Raw genomic sequence first — 17,747 nt, forward strand, 5'->3', positions numbered from 1 at the left:
AGAATTGAAGTCGGTTGTGCTACTTGTTTTAGTTTGCTAACGTTTAAGATTTTGTTTTTATAATTCTATCATTAATTTTCGGGCTTAACCAATGCGAATTTTTAATCGCTTTTGTTATGTGACAATATTAGGGAGCATATAACATTTTTATGTAATTCATTTACCATAAGTTCTTGTTGTAACATTTAGGCAGGTTCTACAATTCAATTCCAAGTGAATTTAGTTTAAATCTGCCTCATGTCCATTCCTTTTTGCTCAAGTGACAATTCATGACCGAATAAAAGTATGTAAATCCGGACCATACCAACTGTAATAGGGAGGTGTAATAATACAATACTACGCTCCCTCAATTTCTTTGAAGTATAGAAAGAAGAAATTTGACAAAATTTTGATACTAATTAGGTCACACTTCAATCATTTTTTATTCTAAGCTTCGAAGCGGCGCTGTCTTGAGCCTTTCACCCAATGTTTACTTTTTTTTATTTTATTTTATTTTTTTAAAACATTGAAACGAACTTATGTATGTAATTCCACTTTTGTTGTGTTTTTTGTGCAATTTAAATATAAATACTATAAAATTTCGAATTCATTAAAAAACGCTTACATGTATGTACTCCTACTAAGTCTATAAGAATTCTATATAAATGTACGCGAAATAAATTGCAGTTTGTAGGAGTGCGGCGCAACAAATATTTCAATAAACAAAAAATAAAAAGCGTAAATTAATAAGAGCATTAAAAATCATAATTATTCTGTGTAATCCTTGTTAGATTAAATGTCTGTATGTATGAATTGTACGCATAGTAGCTAATTTAAGTGTATGAGTAAGTTGACCAGAAACTCGAAATAGCAAATAGTATTTTTTGCAATTTTCAATTTGCATATGTATGTATGTATATGTAATATATATGTATGTATTATTGTGTATGTGCATATGATTAAATATAAGTTTTTGTACGCGTTTCGTTTATACGCTTCACGACAAACAATACAAATTTAACTCGATTCCATTAAATCCAAATCGTGTCATGCAACTTTAAATATTTGTCAACAAAAACATTTCAATTAAAATCAAGTAAAATCCAATATACCTACATACATAATAAATGAATCAAAGCCAAATAACTTTAAACACTCAAACTTGCATTACAAAAATACATACATATTTTATTAAGAAAATGAAGAATGTTAATTTTTAATTTAGTCTCAAGTCTTTTCGAATAATAACCGATCGTACATTGAGCACTTCGGCAGCAAAATTCACTAGAATAACGCGTTTTATATATGTATGTATTCGGTTATTTGTCATAAATAATAATTTAAGTTTCCATATTTTTTATATTATATGTAAGCAAATTCTTTTATTTTTGTTAGTTTCTAAGCGAATGAACTAGTCAAATAAATGAAAAAGAAATAAATAACTAGAGAATATACTACTTGCCTCGGAAGTAAATAATTCCCCGCTACTTTTGGATCAAAGTTTTATCTCCACTTGAGGAACAGGGTACGATTATTTCGGACGATTTTGAATTTTGGATGCTTGCTTTTGTGGTTAATAAATTTTTCCCCGTTTCAATCTAATATAGAGTGCGTTCAGAAATGCGTCACGCCAAAGCATCAGTCTCGTGTTCTTTCTAAACTATAATTAATGAAAATGTCAAATATGCGCACCACGGTTAAAATCCGAATTTGAACTTATTTGCGCAGATAAGACATTTCCATCAATAATAGTTTAGAAATAAAAGATACTGATGATTTGACTTGATGCATTTCTGAGCGCATCCATATTCATGTCATATTTACTTGCAATAACCGTTATTAATCGGGCCTAATCCCGCTGGCCTAAATTCACAATGAGATAATGATGTTTCTACACCGTTACTGGTGGCTATCACAGAATCCATCGTAGTCCGATTTTTCGTGAAATCTACGGAAAAGCGATCAATGAATCGGAATCGCCACGAGCTCGTGTATTCAAAGTATACGCTACGCTCGCAGCTATTCGAATTCCAGGATTGCATTTTCGTAGAATTCAAGAAAAATCGGATTACGATGGATTTTGTGATAGCCCTGAATATCTTTATTTAAAAATGGAGAATACCGTTATATTTCCGATAAATGTCGATATTGCCAACGCTGATGCTAAATTATCGTTTCTATTACGTTATCAAAAGACAGCGTCAACAGGAATACATCCGAATATCCGTGTCAAGGATACGTCACCGGAACCACCCAGGATTTATACCTGGCCAAGGACTATCACTCCAAGGTCACTCCCCAAAACCTCTTTGGGGAATGTGTATGTTACAACAACAACAACAACAAGAATATCCTCGTCATGGCCATAATTGTAGTTTTTGATGTGATTGTTGTCGTCCTTTTATGTGATCGTTTTTGTAGCTGCAAGTTGCCTCCTAACCATTTAATGTTTTGAGGTGCGCTTAAGTATAAACCTGTCCCGAGATTTTCCTTGTCGACTAGGCAAAATAAACCGACAATCGTGAGATGGTGAATGTTTCGTCTTTTTTTTTTGTTGTAGCTGCACTACTAAGCCTTGCATAAATCGGCTAACCCAACAATTGTTGTGAAGCTCTACTAATGGTAGGCTTTGGAAACGTGGTATTCCGACAGGGTTGGACCAAAAGGAGGGGGTGTTAATGGGCAGTTGAAAAGGTGGTTAGTGTTGTGGAGGAAACCTTTCCAAGTCGGACATAAGTTTGGTATGTCGGGCTCGAGCCCGGATAATTATAAGATCAGCCGCGGGTATCTCGCGACAGCTGAAACTCTTCCTTCCAAGGCTCCAATAACAGCTTTCATGGGAAGAGAGTCTCTGAAGATGCTGACAGATTCTCCGCCGGGTCCAGTTGTTGCGTCATGTGTGTCTGGATCGCGTCCGTGAATTCTAGGAGATGCTTCAGACGTATCTGTGAGGCTTTGTCTCAAGCAAGTGACTGTTTGGATGCGCCTTGCAGTAGCAGCCAGCCAGAGACATTAAGTTGTGCATTGATGCCCCCTGCACAGGTGGTGTTCGGTCGACATCAGTCGGCTTTCTGGCAAGTCTGGTCCCCGTACTCACGGTATATACCGTAATTACTCGAAGATTTCCCGACCAAGGGCTGTTGTACCAAGCACCAGGTAATAAGAAACAATCATTCGTAATACTCTTAGTATTCAATACAAAGACAGCGTTCCGTCGACGTCAAGTCAATCCAGTGCATATTAGAGAGCATAGGGCTGTGATCGGTTGGATACCCAAAGTCAAAAAATATAAAGAATTTTTGGTATGTGCTGGTGGTTTTCATCGAGTCCAACCGTAAGAAAGGTCTCAATTTCGGCTTGATCGAACCGAAAAAGAGGTGTGTTAGACGAACAGGTTTTACGAAAAGAACTAAAAGCTCGCAAATATTCTCATAGACCTGACTGCATTACATCTGAAGTTATAGAAAATAATTAGTAAGTTTTCGGGTTGAAACTTTAACAGAGAACAGAAACAGGGATGGTAATCTGGTCGCGTTTAGGAAGAGAAATATAAGTACATCATGTGTAGCGACGAACCACATACCCTTCCATACAAGGGGAGCAAAATCTTTCACCAACCCTAAGGAAAAATGCAGCTCAAATACGACAAAGGCCTCAGAGGTGGTGGAATAAAAATTGAGCTGTTCAACGTCCAGCCTATAGAGCTCGCAGGGTCTGTTTACATGCCCGCCGATTGAAATTTTGATGTATCCAACGTAATCCACACAAGGGGATCCCCCCAAAACTCAAACGGTTGTATACAATAGCATGGAGCATGGAGCCTCCGCCCAAGCTTAGGACTAGTTTGGGTCCAATTTGGTGGTAGTTATGGTCCTGGTTAGGACGAGATCGGGCCAAGTTTGGGACCAGCTCAGATTTCGTTTTGGACCAATTCGTTATGGATTAGTTCAGGCTTAGTTCGGGACCAATTCACGCACAATATGTCAGTGTCCGTTTCAAAAGACAGCCAGAGTTAGGCCAAACTGGTCCCAGACTAGGGCCCGGGCTCTTCCGGAAGTGATCCCATTTTAGACCGGAAGTGATCCCAGTTTAGACCAAAAGCGAGCCCGAACTAATCCTGAAATAGTCCTGAATAAGCATCGTCATTTAAGACTTCAACAATTGTGTCCCACTAACAATTATTATGGTAAGACCTTTAAAATATAAATCTCAAAATAATAGTTATCGATGACATTCAATAGTTTGATAGAACTTGAGGCCATTATTAATGAAAATTTTTGTGGAAAAACAGCAGTAGTTTACATTTTGGTAGCAGTTATATCTGCTATATCGGAGATCACCGCATCTTCTCATCACTCGCATATGAACCTGCGACCTCGGATTACAAAGATTTTCAAATTCAAATAGGCTTATCCGATCTTGTATCCTTTAGTGCAAAATAAAACAAAGTTATTCCACTATTATTGGCCGACGTTTCGCTAAACTCATTAGCATCCTTAGTGGTTGGTTGTTTATTATACCCGAGCGCACTTGTGCACAACTTTGGTCACATAACTAATGTGACCCGCCGTACTTCTTTCGAAAGTACAGTACTTCTTTTTTCGCTCTTGTACTTCGTTCTTCGTACTTCGAAGTACAGTCAAATGTACTTCTTTGCGATATTTTGTACTTCAGGTCCTGTAGTTCTCCGATCTTCTGGACGATCGTCACATGGCCTGGGCGATAAATTCGTTCAAACCATTATAGTCGCAGGTGACTGATGGCATCATACCTGCGCAGCTGCAAAGGGCTCAGAAGGTGTCGTGCAATTCGTTGGATCCTTTTTATGCGAACTGCGTGAGGACCAGGCACATTTGCTAAAAACTCTAGAGAGACTGATAGACCTTTATATAAGAAACGTGTGGGAGTGGGAGAGCGCATGCACTCAGCGCAGAGTCAATAGGAGCACTCCCCAATGTGTTGTTCTCTCTCTCCTGCTCTGGATTGCGGTTGTAAACGACCTTCTAGAGGAACTGGAAAAAGTGATATGTCGGGTGATCGCCTATGTAAATGATTAAGGGTTGATGGGGGACGGTTAAGGGACGATTTCTATAAACCCTTTTTGATCTGCTAGGTGGGTGATCAACGGCGGCTGTCGTGGAAGCCTACCATTGAGGAAAGGGTAAGAAACGTGTCGGTTGCCTTGTACTGCTATAGGGGAGCTTTCGATAAAAGGTGAGGTCTCTCCCAAATTAATTCATTAGCTCTAGGAAACCAGATTTAAGCCTTATCTGGTGGAACTCACTAGAGAAGGCTACACTTAAAAACAGGAATCAACGGACCATTAGGAACCACACCTACACTGGCGCTTAACGTATGTGGAACACGGCACCTGCGGATATTGCAGACAGAATTGCACGAGACCGGAACCCTTTGTGACATAAAAAGGAAAATAAAACGTTTCTCTGCTGCAGCAAATGTTTTTATAGGGCAGTTTAAAATACCTTTTGTAGCGCAAGACATGAGTGGCCCATCGTTACCTCTTAAAGGTGTCGAAAAACACGTTGACTCTCACGGGCTAGTGATGGGGGTTCTTACAGGCCATTGTGCGATGGGTATTCATGCGGCAAAATTTGGAATTTCTACTGATCCTTTTATATCAGCTTTCAAGATGAAGCATTTTGGCTCGCACTTCTGAACAAACACTGAGCTCTCAGGGATCGAAATTAACCGTGGGGGTCTACGTTGGCATGAAAAAAATATGGGGGCCCACGAGTTGTAAGGTCTACGAAAATGTATCTGGCTTCGACAGTAAAAAACCCAAATGGTTGCTTGATAGCCTCTTTATTTAACTTTAATTTTTTTTGAGTGGTGTATAGCAGAGCTGTAAAATGATTGAATCAGCAGGATGAGTACGTTCACGTGAGTCATAATCCGAAAAATGTGTTTTTACGTGACGAGTGGTACGCTATCGTATGTTACGATTCGAGCCCTGTATTCCACCAGAATTTTTGCCGAACAAGTCGCGTGAGATTAATTCAATAATGCTCGGTTTTCAAAAGCATTTAACGATTGCTTCTAATGCCAAGAAAATCAGTTATATTCATGTCAACTATGCATCATGATGCTAACGTCTTTGAAGAACAAGGAAAACGAATTTCGGAGATCAATACATTTTACAATAAAACCAAAGGGGGCGTGGACACATTGGATCAACTAATTCACGAATATATGATCAAGCGCAAGTGTAATAGATGGCCTCTTGCCTTTTTCATGAATTTAGTTGATGCTGCTGGTATTGCTTCATGTGATATTTGGACAAAAAGTCATCATCACTTGTTGATTCGCAACCATGTTCTTCTGGTACCTTAAAACGAAAACGCTGTCATCTTTGTCCAGCAAAAAAATCTAAACTGCAAAAACAAATTTGTAACAAATGCAATCAAAATGTTTGTAATGAACATTCTACAACTACAAAAATTTGTGAAAAATGTAATTCATAATTATTTCTCAACTGCTTTATGAACTAAAATTATATTTTTTAATGCTATGTATTCACTTCAAAACTTTCTTAACAAGAAAAAATGCTTTTGGATTCGTTACTGCATCAATAAAAGTAAGAAGCAAAGACTAAAATTATGCGTTTCAACCGTTTTCCACATATGAGCCTCAGAGTCTCACTTTAGGATCTGTGTAAATTTTTAAATTTAGGAGATTAGGGTTAAGTCGACTTAGGCGGTTATTGCTTATGACCACAGTTATTTAGTATGAACTTTTAAAACACTTGTATGTAACTGTCAACAGTTAGCGTTTCGCATTCAATAACGAATAGTCTAATGGAGGAAATTTCCGATATATTTCCTCCCAGAATTCCATGCGATCCCTATCAGGCTCCTGGCGCATGCTACATTTTCGATCAATGATGAAATAATCTAAATTTTTGCACTCTTTTTGTCCTGTTGATTTCTTTACAGAGGTCCACATAAAACCGAGTTCGTTTGCAATGTTACTGTTTTGTGGAGTTGGTTCCCCATAACGAGCAAAGTTGGCCCACATTTCACTGAGTCTTTTGGTGATTTGTGCGTCATCCTCTGCAAATGTGCTGAGATCATCATTTGGAGTTTGAAAGAGGTAGTGTAGTTCATCTGCATGACAAGCGCCACTGAGGTGTTCAAAATTGAATAAACGTTTGTAAAAATCACGTCCGCCCGTGTAGTCGAAACGATAGACGTAGAGTGGAGCACCTGGCCGATAGATCGGATGCATTTTTGTGGCAAAGTATATATCGACTAGAAAGTGATAATCCGTTATTAAATTACATAAGCCTGGTAGATGCTCCTTTGTAATTCTCTGACCACCAAAAAAGAATTTACGAATTTGTTGTGCCAGTGCGCTTATTTCCGGATGATCGATAGATAGTGGGATGTTGCGAGGTACAAAACGTTCAAGGTCTTGGTCGACCTTCTCGATTTGCTTAACAGAATGTTTTAATAGTGTAAGGCCCTCAGCTGAATTGTAGCCGATTATTGTGGGTATGGCACACGTATCGTGCCTGCGCATTTGTTTCAAAACTGGCATGCTAATAAAGGCATCTGGACTATTCGTATCTTCGAGTACAGGCCGTAGTGGGAAAGGTGGACCGCGGCGTCGTTCATCGGGTAAAAGTAAAGATAGAGTCTTGCTTAAAACTGCCTCTGGAGTTACTTTTTCGGGAGACTGTAAGAACTCAAACATTTCCTTTGGATCCGTTGATGAACAACCGAGCAATTCACATAAGCGACGTACTTTTACGCTTGGCTGACGTTGAAATACCCACTCCATGTTGGCGGTGCCACTTTGCATGATTACTTTATGGAACAATTTGCCTGCATGCGATGCAAATGTGTGCATGTGAATGCTTGTAGCACCAGCACTTTCCCCGAAAAGTGTTACATTATTGGGGTCACCATTGAAGCTTTTGATATTCTCATTTATCCATTGTAAAGCAAGGCGCTATGTTTATAGAGAAAGTCATAAAATTATCTTTTTATATGTCTTGTTGATGAAAGGTATTTTACCTGATCTTTTAAACCAACATTTCCCCAAATTTCCGCCTCAGGCAGACACAAAAAACCCCAGGCACCTAAGCGATAATTTAATGTAACGACAATGACGCCCTCGTGCAAAAGACTAAGAGGCAGGTACCTAGAATGTATTGCAAATTGTAAAATAGCTTACATACATATATACATACATATTCAAAGGTCATTTTTACAAAGCTGTATGCCATAAGATGAATAGGATTACGGTACGTATGAGTTTTTCAATTAAAATACAAAACCTTATTTTTGCATTGGAAAACTGTGAGCTAATTGAACGAGTTTTAAATAGCTTTACCTTTGTAGGGTTGATAATTCTCTTATTTTGAATAGATCAGAAATTATCGCATTCACACAAATTACATACTTACTTATTACCAGTGTCTGCAATGAATCCACCGCCATGTATCCAGACCATAACTGGCATTGGCTCAGCGGCACATTTAGCTGGAACATATATATTGAGGTGAAGACAATCCTCTGACCCCACAGTTTTGCTTGTTGTTGCTTCCCTTTGGTGACAAGGGCCTCTTAAGTGTGTACAATCCAGCAGTGGTTGATCGAAGCGTTCTAATGGTTCTGGTGACTAAGAAATTTCCGATAATTACTATTTAAAAATAGTACTTTATTACTGAAAACGGGAAATGTTTAGTACCACTCACACCGTTTTTTGGGTGGGGGGCGGAGGGGGAGGCGGCGGGGCCCCCAAAACACCCCCCAATAGAAAGGAGACAGTAGCCGCTTTCTAAAAAGGGGAACCCCTCCCTTGGACTCCTCCCACAGGCACCTAGGGAACCGTTTGAAAAAGGGGGAAAAACGGATTTTTCTTAGGCAAACTGAGCAGTTTGAAGTGGAATATGACCCAACTAACAGAAACCGTGGGATTTTTTAATAAAAGAAATTATGCCAAATTAGATATGGGGGGATTTTGAATAAAGAATAAAAAGTTAATTAAAAATAGAAAAAAAAACAGTTTTTATAAAAAAAAATGTTCTTTTTAACAAATGTATTTTTGCGTAGAATTCCTTTCTACGTAAGCGGCCTTCGGCCGCACTTAGGGATTATAACCCTCAGGCAGTAGAATTCTCCTTTCTGTTTTGCGAAGAAAAGGAGCTGAACACCTTTTGCAGAGAACACCTTTGTATATTTTTAATGCTTACTGGGTTATATCCTATCTTCTTTTGTCTCTCATTCTTTTGCATATTTTGGAGTTTGACAGCTGAACTCCGCCATTTAATTTGCATATGCAACCAAAGTCAGACGCGTGATTTTGAAGGTGTTTTTATTTAATGAATTGTGATGAATTGGTTAATATTAAAGTCGTAAAGCAAGTTATAACAAATCAAGTAAAGTGTAAAGTGAAGGGGAATACAAAAATATATTGGTAAAGTGGCTAATTTAAGCAGAATAGGAGTGATAAATGTACGCTAATTTCCGAATTTTACAAAAAAGGGCATATTTCAAACCCAATTTGTAAATAAATTAGTAACCAAAATTTACAAAAGTGAGTGTTAAAATATTGCGTGGACCCTTGACTACAAGTGTGTGAAATTTTTTTTTGGATCGGGCCACCCATTTGGACGGAATAGCCAGAAATAGTTGTGAGCGGTACTAAACCCCACCCCTGAAAACAATAATCTTTTACCTTGAATCGTAATTCCCCAATTGGTGGAACTGCATAGGGTACTCCTTGAAAGCAATAGTATTTGATCCCACTGGATAAGTGCTCCTCTCGTCCAGCAACAACACCTTGACGCACCGATCTTAGTATTTTTTGGCTACAGAATCTCAAGGAACTGCTTCGTATGCCCTTAGACCTAGACGTAAAACGGTTTAACATCTTTTTAATTAAGAAATTGCTGGACAACTAGTTTTTAGTGCTAGAAAGTGTGTGGTTTGTGAATGCGCAAAGTATCACATTAATAATTCTTGCTTTTTAGTATTTATTAATTCACTTTACGCCAAACTAATTTACACATTCTATTTATTTCTATTTCCTTTTCGCATTTTGCTATCATTCTTATCAGCAGAAACTTCTCGCACTACTTTTTGTTTACAAACAAACACAACTAAGTATGATCGTTTCCCTTTTAATATGATTTTCATTTTAGTGGAGGAAAATAAAACAAAATCTTTGGGTGTGTTTGTTAAAGACTTACTTGCAACTTGCTCATGTCTTTTCGAAATGAACGAAGGAAGATTATGAATACAAAATGAACGGCTATTAACGGATATCCGGATGGCACAACTGAAGGATAGTAGCCGGATATCCGAACGGATAATACAAGAAGCTCTTGTATTTTCTAAGCAGAAAATAAAAAGCAATATCCTTGACATTCTTTTTATTTCATTCCAAACTAATTGATAAGATAAAGCTTTAACACAGGAATCAACCACAATCTTAAAGAATATTTCGCTAGCTTAGAGTGAAAAGTTGCTAAGTCCACTTTTTAAAGAAAACTCATATTTTGATACAGGTTAGAGAAATTAAAAATGTTTTTTTTTTTTAGGATAAAGGTGCTTGTTTTATCTATACTCGTTTACATTCAATGAAAGAAAAATTGGCTAAGTCAAAAAGAAGCAGCAAAAGGTAGTACGAAATCTTTGAATAAAGATCGAATCTCTCTGATTCGTGTAGAGTTTTCCTTTGACTTAAACAGCCAAATGTTGTATTAAATTTTTTGCGAAATACTTGAAGAAAGTAGCTATAACAAGTGTTTTTCCTCTCCTATAATGCATTTAAAATGGGACTTATCAATGGGAAATATCAAAGAAGAATTTTTACAAGTTCTAAAAAGGATGTATAATATCAAACAGAAATCTTTTTAAAGCCATGAATATCAGTATATTACAAGTCCTTAAAAAAAGACACCTGAATGCATTCGTGGAAAGTATTCGGATTCGTTGTTTTCTATAGTGGATTCAATAATTGAGGCGTAAATAAATAATTACGAGAATCAAGGCAAGTATATTAGTCCGTTTCTTTATTTAAATTAAATATTCCCTCGTATTATCTAATATGTATGTACAAAAACTTACTATGAAATGAAAAAAAAGGATGAGTATTTTCACGTACTTAATTACCAATTAAATCCAATAGCATCTTTTGGTGAATGGTTTAGTTTTTAAAACAGCTTTAGTTAAATCCAATAGCATCTTTTGGTGAATGGTTTAGTTTTTAAAACAGCTTTAGTTAAATCCAATAGCATCTTTTGGTGAATGGTTTAGTTTTTAAAACAGCTTTAGTTAAATCCAATAGCATCTTTTGGTGAATGGTTTAGTTTTTAAAACAGCTTTAGTTAAATCCAATAGCATCTTTTGGTGAATGGTTTAGTTTTTAAAACAGCTTTAGTTAAATCCAATAGCATCTTTTGGTGAATGGTTTAGTTTTTAAAACAGCTTTAGTTAAATCCAATAGCATCTTTTGGTGAATGGTTTAGTTTTTAAAACAGCTTTAGTTAAATCCAATAGCATCTTTTGGTGAATGGTTTAGTTTTTAAAACAGCTTTAGTTAAATCCAATAGCATCTTTTGGTGAATGGTTTAGTTTTTAGAACAGCTTTAGTTAATTACAACTTTGCGCTCATCCGCGAGTAGTCCAACGGTGGATAATTTCGATATATTTCATGCCAGAAATCCATACGATCCTTGTCGGGACCACGTTGCATTCTACATTCCCTATCAATAATGAAGCAATCCAAACCAAAGTCCTCATCCTTATTTGGTCTCTTTAGCGGAGTCCAAATACAGCCCAACTCTTTGGTAAAAGGACTTTCTGGTGGAGTGGGCATATTATGACGCGCAAAGTTAGCCCAGAGTGCGCTAAGACGTTTAATGTTTTGCCTGTCGCATTCCTCAAATTTTCTGGGGTCAACACCTGGCGTTTGGAAAAGGTAATGTAATTCGTCTCCATGACAAGCGCCAGGTATCTGCTCCAACTGGAAAAATCGTTTATATAGATCCCGTCCACCACAATAATCATACCTATAAAAAAAGATGGGTGCGCGAGGCTGGTGTTCCAGCTGCAATTTCAAAGCCAGCTGCGTGTCCACCATGAAATGGTAGTCTGTCAATAAATTAGTCATGGCATCAAATTGCTCGTGCGTGATATTTTTACCATTAAAATAAAAGTCGCGTAACTTTTGTGCTAAATACTGTATATCATTGTGATCCGTATGCAGTGGAATGTTACGAGGTACAAAGCGAGACAAATCTTGATCTATATCCTCGATTTTACGTATAGCATTTATCAGCATCATAATGCCTTCAGCAGAATTGTAGCCCATTATAATTGGCATGGCCAGGGTATCTTTTTTTCGCATACGTTCCATTACTGGCATGCTGATAAATCTATCAGAACTGCTTTGATCTTCAACGACAGGTCCGAAAGGGAGGGGCAAGCCACGGCGACGTTCATCTGAAGAAAGCAGAGGCAACGTATTAGCAAGAACATTCAGCGGGGTTACTTTTTCGTGCGATTGTAAGAAGTTTAGCATATCCCGCGTATCGCGTGATTGGCAGCCCAACAATTCGCAAAGGCCACGCACTTTGTTTTGTGGAGTTAGTTGGAAAACCCACTCCATATTAGCGGCGCCACTTTGCATAATCGCTTTATGAAAGAGTTTATTTGCATGGGGAGCCATTGTGTGCAAGTGAACAGATGCAGCGCCAGCGCTTTCACCGAACAAGGTAACATTATTAGGGTCGCCATTAAAGTGAGCGATGTTCTCGTGAATCCACTGCAGAGCTAGCCGCTAGTTAAACAAAAGTCATAAACCAAAATATGAGCATGGAATAAAAACTTGAATACCTGATCTTTCAAACCGGCACTACCCCAAATACCCTCCTCGGGTAGGCATAAAAAACCCCAAGCACCTAAACGATAATTTAGTGTCACTACAATTACATCCTCACACATTAAACTTAACGGCAATATGCTGCAAATAAAGATTTAAGATGATGTTAAATTTATTTTGCTGCTCTTTGTCAAAGTCGCCATATTCGTCTATATGGAATTCACTTGCTTTTTGCTTGAGCCAAAGAAAAATCCGCCGCCATGTAGCCACACCATAACTGGCAGTGGTCTGGCAGTGCGCTTTGCTGGTGCGTATACATTGAGGTGCAGGCAATCTTCTGTGCCTATAATATTATTTGTCATAGGATCTCGTTGATGGCATGGTTCCTTTTCCCGCGTACAATCTAGAGAGGGCGTATCAAAGCGTTCCAAAGCCACAGGTGACTGGAAAAATGTATAAATTTTGTTTAAATATATTTAAGTAAATATTAGCCACTTACTCTAAAACGCAATTCACCAAGCGGAGGCACTGCATAGGGTACACCTTGAAAGCTATGATATGGTTCTCCGTTTGGCAGAAGCCCATCTCGTCCAACCACAACACCTTGACGTACTTGCACTTTGACCGATGATGATGCCTGTAAAGAATTAGTATAAATAAGTTAAACTAAGTACAGCTGACTAGTTATTAATATGTACCATTCTACTTATATATCGTAAAGCACTGTTTTGTAGACGTCTGGCATTGAAAGGGGAAAATCTCGACAACATTGCGCAAAAACTAAAAACCGGATACAGAAACAGAAGACAAAGCGCGAAGTCCACCAAGGTCTGCCCCGTAAGTTTACTTTATCATAGACCTACAACATATATACGTTGATATGCTTATGCGTTATTCCACACTATTACTTGCACAAGTAGTATTTTCTATTATCACTATCACTGATAACAAACTGAATCTTTTTGGGCAACGATTCCCACCAGATGAGCTCGCACGTTGCAACCAGGGAACGTATATTTATTTACGTTCTCTGTTGCAACAACAATTTTTCGTAGGGTTTCTTATAGGGATGTCAGAAAAACATCGATGTATCGAAAATATTGATGTTTTGCTTCGATGCATCGAAAATTTTCCACTCGATGTATAAATAGTCGATGTATCGATGCCTCAATTTTTTTTGAAAACTGACATCTCTAGTACATTAAACCGTCATTCCAGTTTTTCAATTGAACAAAAAGTAGAAGTGACTTTGACCAAAAAATTGAAATGGCTCCCAAAAGTTCCGTTAGAAACATAATTCGCTCAGTTGCAGTAATTTATTTAAAATTTTCTACAATTTTGCTAATAACATATTTTGTTGTGAAACATTTTTTGAAAAATTCTATGCAAATCGATGCGTCGATGAATGCTCTTCGATCCATCGAAAAATATCGATGTATATTGGGATGCATCGCCTCAAAGGAAAACATCGATATATTTTTGCCACTGACAACCCTAGTTTCCCAAGAATGATAGAATACAAGATTGCGCCGATCAGAGAGGATTTTTGAGAATAACTTTTGTGTGACGTCACACTGGTGCAATTGCGAGAGAGAAATGCCAAAACGTGAGCAAGAATGGAAGAAGAAGAAAAAATGTTGCAAGGAAAACGTAAACAAGTTGCACCAGTGTGACGTCATGCAAACAACGATTCTGTCAAATTCGTTAAGAGAGGAATAGCGGTCCGAGATCGGCGCAACCTTTGTATTCTCTCAATCGTGCTAGTTTCCTACGTGCTTGTAGATGGGCTTACTTTGATAACCTCCACGAAACGACCCGAATTTAAGAAAATCTGTGGCTCAGTAGCCAAATACAACATATATGGAAAATTAAAACAGTGTAAATATTTATTTGATCCTATAGCTAACCCTGCATTTACATAAGACAATTTGAGACAAGACGACTGAGAATATGTATTAGTTGTTAAATTGTTGTGTAAACTAGATTTCATGATTCGTAACTTTCGTAATTCGATCGATAACGTAAATTTACGCTATTTGTTCAATCAGAACATTCCAATCGATTGAACATCTGGCAGCTCCTCAAGCGATTGCGAATGATGTCTCTGGTCAAAAGAAGCAGAATTTTATTTGTTTTGACTTTTTCATTAGAATATTTTATAAAAGTAAAAATAGGAAATCAATTGAAAATAATTGTTTACGAACTACTAGCACGGGAAAGAATTTACCCGACGTATGGTAAACTGGAGCTACTGCCCAAACAACTCAATCAGACTAAATAGATATTTATTTTCTGCAATGGGTTCACTATTTTCCAAAAGTAAAAAGCAAAGCCGTGTAACCGAACATGATAAGGCGGTGCTGGTGAGTCACATGGATTTTGATGAGGTGTAAATCCTTCTCCGTTTTGTCTGTGCATGAGTTTCCTTTGTTGTCTTCCTTTTTCAGCGACTGAAGCAACAGCGGGATAAACTGAAGCAATATCAGAAGCGCATCGAATTACAACTTGAGAAAGACCGAGAGTTGGCTAGGAAATGTTTACAAACAGGCCGTCGAGAGTAAGTACAATGGCTAGAAATAAAAAATCTACATCAGCAACTTTTTTAATTTTCAGTCGTGCCAAGCTTCTGCTGCGAAAGAAAAAATTCCAAGAAACTCAGCTTAGCAATGCAGATAAACAACTGGAAAACTTGGAAAAAATGACTGCCGATTTGGAATTCGCTCAGGTGGAGTTACAAGTTATAGAAGGCCTTAAACAGGGTAATGCCGCACTTAAGAAAGTACATGATTTGATGGATATCAATGAAATAGAAAAGATCATGGATGAAACAAGAGAGGGTGTAGAAAAACAACAAGAAATTGATGCTATACTCTCCGGAGCACTTAGTGCAGAAGACGAAGAAAATGTTTTGGCTGAATTGGATGCACTTGCTGCAGAAGAGGAGGTTAGTAAATTACCGGAGGTGCCAACAGAAGATTTGCCCGAGCCAGCTGCACCTGCGGAGGAAGATGCCTCTGCCTTTGCTACTGAAACTGCTGATGTGCCGACTAAAAAGCAAAAAACGGCATCAGATCACTCAAAGAAAGTGCTTGTAGAAGCGTGAATGTAAATAACTGACGTGAATGTAACATTGACAAGTAAATAACTGAGACCTAAGTTGTGTCCATATATCAGTACACAGTCTATACATATGTATTTGTTTTTGTTTTCCTTTTATTTCTTCAACTAATACTAAGTCACTTAGTTTAAATATGCATAAAATGATTTTATAAAGAAATTTATAATGCAGAAATTTACGACTTTTTTTTTTGTTACGTTTCGAGAGGTGTGGAAATATGTATGGATGTAAGTAAATTATTCCCATGCTTAGGATGTAATACAAAGAGAATTTAAGTTAACAGGCCAACCACTTTGTATATTATCATAAGAATGTGAAATGCATTAGAAACTACCGGGAAAACCTAATTCTCCTCGACTAGTAATATGTAAAAGAGCTCACGGGTTTAGTAATTTGGCGAATTTTGGTGATTTCACATAGTTGACATGCGTGCAAAAGTCATTATCTGTTCGTGGTTCGAAGGTGTCTCCGGTGTGATTCTAACTCGTTGCCAAGATTTGGTTTCACTTGATTTACGAATAGCATCTAGTACCGCCTGAACATATAGCCCATCCTCGAATGTCGCGGCAGCTTGCACAGGTTCCTTTACCCACGAAGCATCTTTATCAGCAAACGCTTCCTTCAATGCACCCACCATCTTGCATAAACCCTTTATGTAAGGTCGTGGCAACATAGATTCTGAAGTGGCAAAGTGCAAATCCTGAACATCAACGTAGACAGCTTCTTCTTTCAACTGTGGTGGATCTGCTTTGTGTTTGAATACAAATAAATCTCCTCCGCGTACAGCCAAATGACCTTTGCTACTACAAATTAGCACTTCTTGTGAAAATGCTTTGGCAGGCACTGTATGACTGTGTAGAGCCACAGTGACCAGTGCGCCTCCACCTGCTAATTCCATTTGAAATGTACAAAAATCTGGAGCTGAAATTTGTCGTATGCCATTTACTGCCGCAGTTGTCTTCGTATATGAACGCACTACTCCGTGTACGCGAACTGCATGTTGTTGTAACAGATAACTGACCAAATCGATCACATGACTACCAACCAAATTCAATGCTCCGCCACCCATAGCGGCATCGCACATCCAATCGAACTTCTCGGGAAACAGCGTACCTAGTTGTACGCGTATATCGACAAGCGATATTTCATTCATCGGTCCAATAAGTTCCTCCTGTAAACATCGTTTCATGTGTGTGAAGGCAGGAAGAAAACGGAGCGAATAATTAACCAAAGTTATAAGTCGCGGATAGTACTGTGAAGCGTGCACCATTTTCAAAGCATCTGCTTGATGTAGCCCCATTGGTCGATCACAAACAACATGTTTGCCAATGCCTAATGCCTTTTTAGATATCTCTGCATGCTGAAAAGGTTGGCACACAATGAATACCAAGTCGACGTCTTTCCGAAGTAGCACATCATCGATTTTGTTTGTGAAAAATGCAATTTTCTGCGACTGTGCCACTGCTTCTGCCTCCTTCAATGGCCCCCATATGGCTTTTATATCGAAGCCTTTTTCTCGCAGTAATGGCACAAGCACCTTGGTGATTTCACCAGTTCCGAAAATTCCTACTCCCGGCAACATTGCAGACCTACGACCGTGAGTAAACAATTTTTTTCTACGCTGCAGTTGCAAAAACAATAAATAAAAACAGAACAAGTAATCAGCTGATTGAGAGATGCTTCTTCATTGTGGAGAGAAAGCAACCATTCACAATAGAAAACTTCACTAAAGGCCGAAACCCAATTCAAGCAGCGCCGGGTTGTTGGGGAAGAAGCGCAACAGAATTTCTATGTTCAA

At 38.1% G+C, this 17,747-nt stretch overlaps 4 protein-coding genes across 8 annotated transcripts; 1 reads left to right on the forward strand and 3 right to left on the reverse strand.

The window, feature by feature from the left end:
- Nucleotides 1-6,294: 6,294 nt before the first annotated feature.
- LOC108377983 (esterase E4-like) lies at nt 6,295-10,135 on the reverse strand. Its single transcript, XM_017634288.1, has 4 exons — nt 9,682-10,135; nt 8,408-8,622; nt 8,016-8,142; nt 6,295-7,950 (listed from the first exon to the last, which is right to left on the reverse strand). The coding sequence occupies exons 1-4, from the start codon at nt 9,874-9,876 to the stop codon at nt 6,763-6,765; spliced, it is 1,725 nt and encodes a 574-aa protein (XP_017489777.1). The 5' UTR covers nt 9,877-10,135; the 3' UTR covers nt 6,295-6,762.
- Nucleotides 9,766-13,828, reverse strand: LOC108377959 (esterase B1-like). Of its 4 annotated transcripts, none has more exons than XR_001849377.1 (6): nt 13,530-13,828; nt 13,331-13,468; nt 13,060-13,274; nt 12,846-12,972; nt 11,113-12,789; nt 9,766-9,853 (listed from the first exon to the last, which is right to left on the reverse strand). XR_001849377.1 is itself a non-coding variant. In XM_017634278.1 (6 exons), exons 1-6 carry the CDS (start codon nt 13,599-13,601, stop codon nt 11,605-11,607), a joined length of 1,686 nt encoding a protein of 561 aa, XP_017489767.1. In that variant the 5' UTR covers nt 13,602-13,828; the 3' UTR covers nt 10,905-11,604. The 4 variants fall into 4 exon arrangements, 3 of the variants coding, with proteins under 3 accessions (XP_017489767.1, XP_017489758.1, XP_017489752.1); XM_017634278.1 differs by lacking the exon at nt 9,766-9,853 and having other exon boundaries at nt 10,905-12,101; nt 12,153-12,789; XM_017634269.1 differs by lacking the exon at nt 9,766-9,853 and having other exon boundaries at nt 10,905-11,510; nt 11,564-12,789.
- A 1,114-nt stretch (nt 13,829-14,942) lies between these two features.
- Vps20 (vacuolar protein sorting 20) lies at nt 14,943-16,127 on the forward strand. 2 transcript variants are annotated; one of them, XM_017634313.1, is made up of 4 exons: nt 14,943-15,194; nt 15,279-15,388; nt 15,445-15,949; nt 15,982-16,127. In XM_017634313.1, exons 1-3 carry the CDS (start codon nt 15,066-15,068, stop codon nt 15,932-15,934), a joined length of 729 nt encoding a protein of 242 aa, XP_017489802.1. In that variant the 5' UTR covers nt 14,943-15,065; the 3' UTR covers nt 15,935-15,949; nt 15,982-16,127. The 2 variants fall into 2 exon arrangements, with proteins under 2 accessions (XP_017489802.1, XP_017489794.1); XM_017634305.1 differs by having other exon boundaries at nt 15,445-15,945; nt 15,980-16,127.
- LOC108377994 (glucose-fructose oxidoreductase domain-containing protein 1) lies at nt 16,023-17,616 on the reverse strand. The gene has a single exon (XM_017634294.1). The coding sequence runs from the start codon at nt 17,529-17,531 to the stop codon at nt 16,362-16,364; it is 1,170 nt and encodes a 389-aa protein (XP_017489783.1). The 5' UTR covers nt 17,532-17,616; the 3' UTR covers nt 16,023-16,361.
- Between the last annotated feature and the right edge of the window lie 131 nt (nt 17,617-17,747).

The sequence above is a fragment of the Rhagoletis zephyria genome, unplaced genomic scaffold (assembly GCF_001687245.7).
Source record: "Rhagoletis zephyria isolate East Lansing unplaced genomic scaffold, Rhagoletis_zephyria_1.1 Rzeph_scaffold_00112, whole genome shotgun sequence".
Classification (NCBI taxonomy): Eukaryota; Metazoa; Arthropoda; class Insecta; order Diptera; family Tephritidae; genus Rhagoletis; species Rhagoletis zephyria.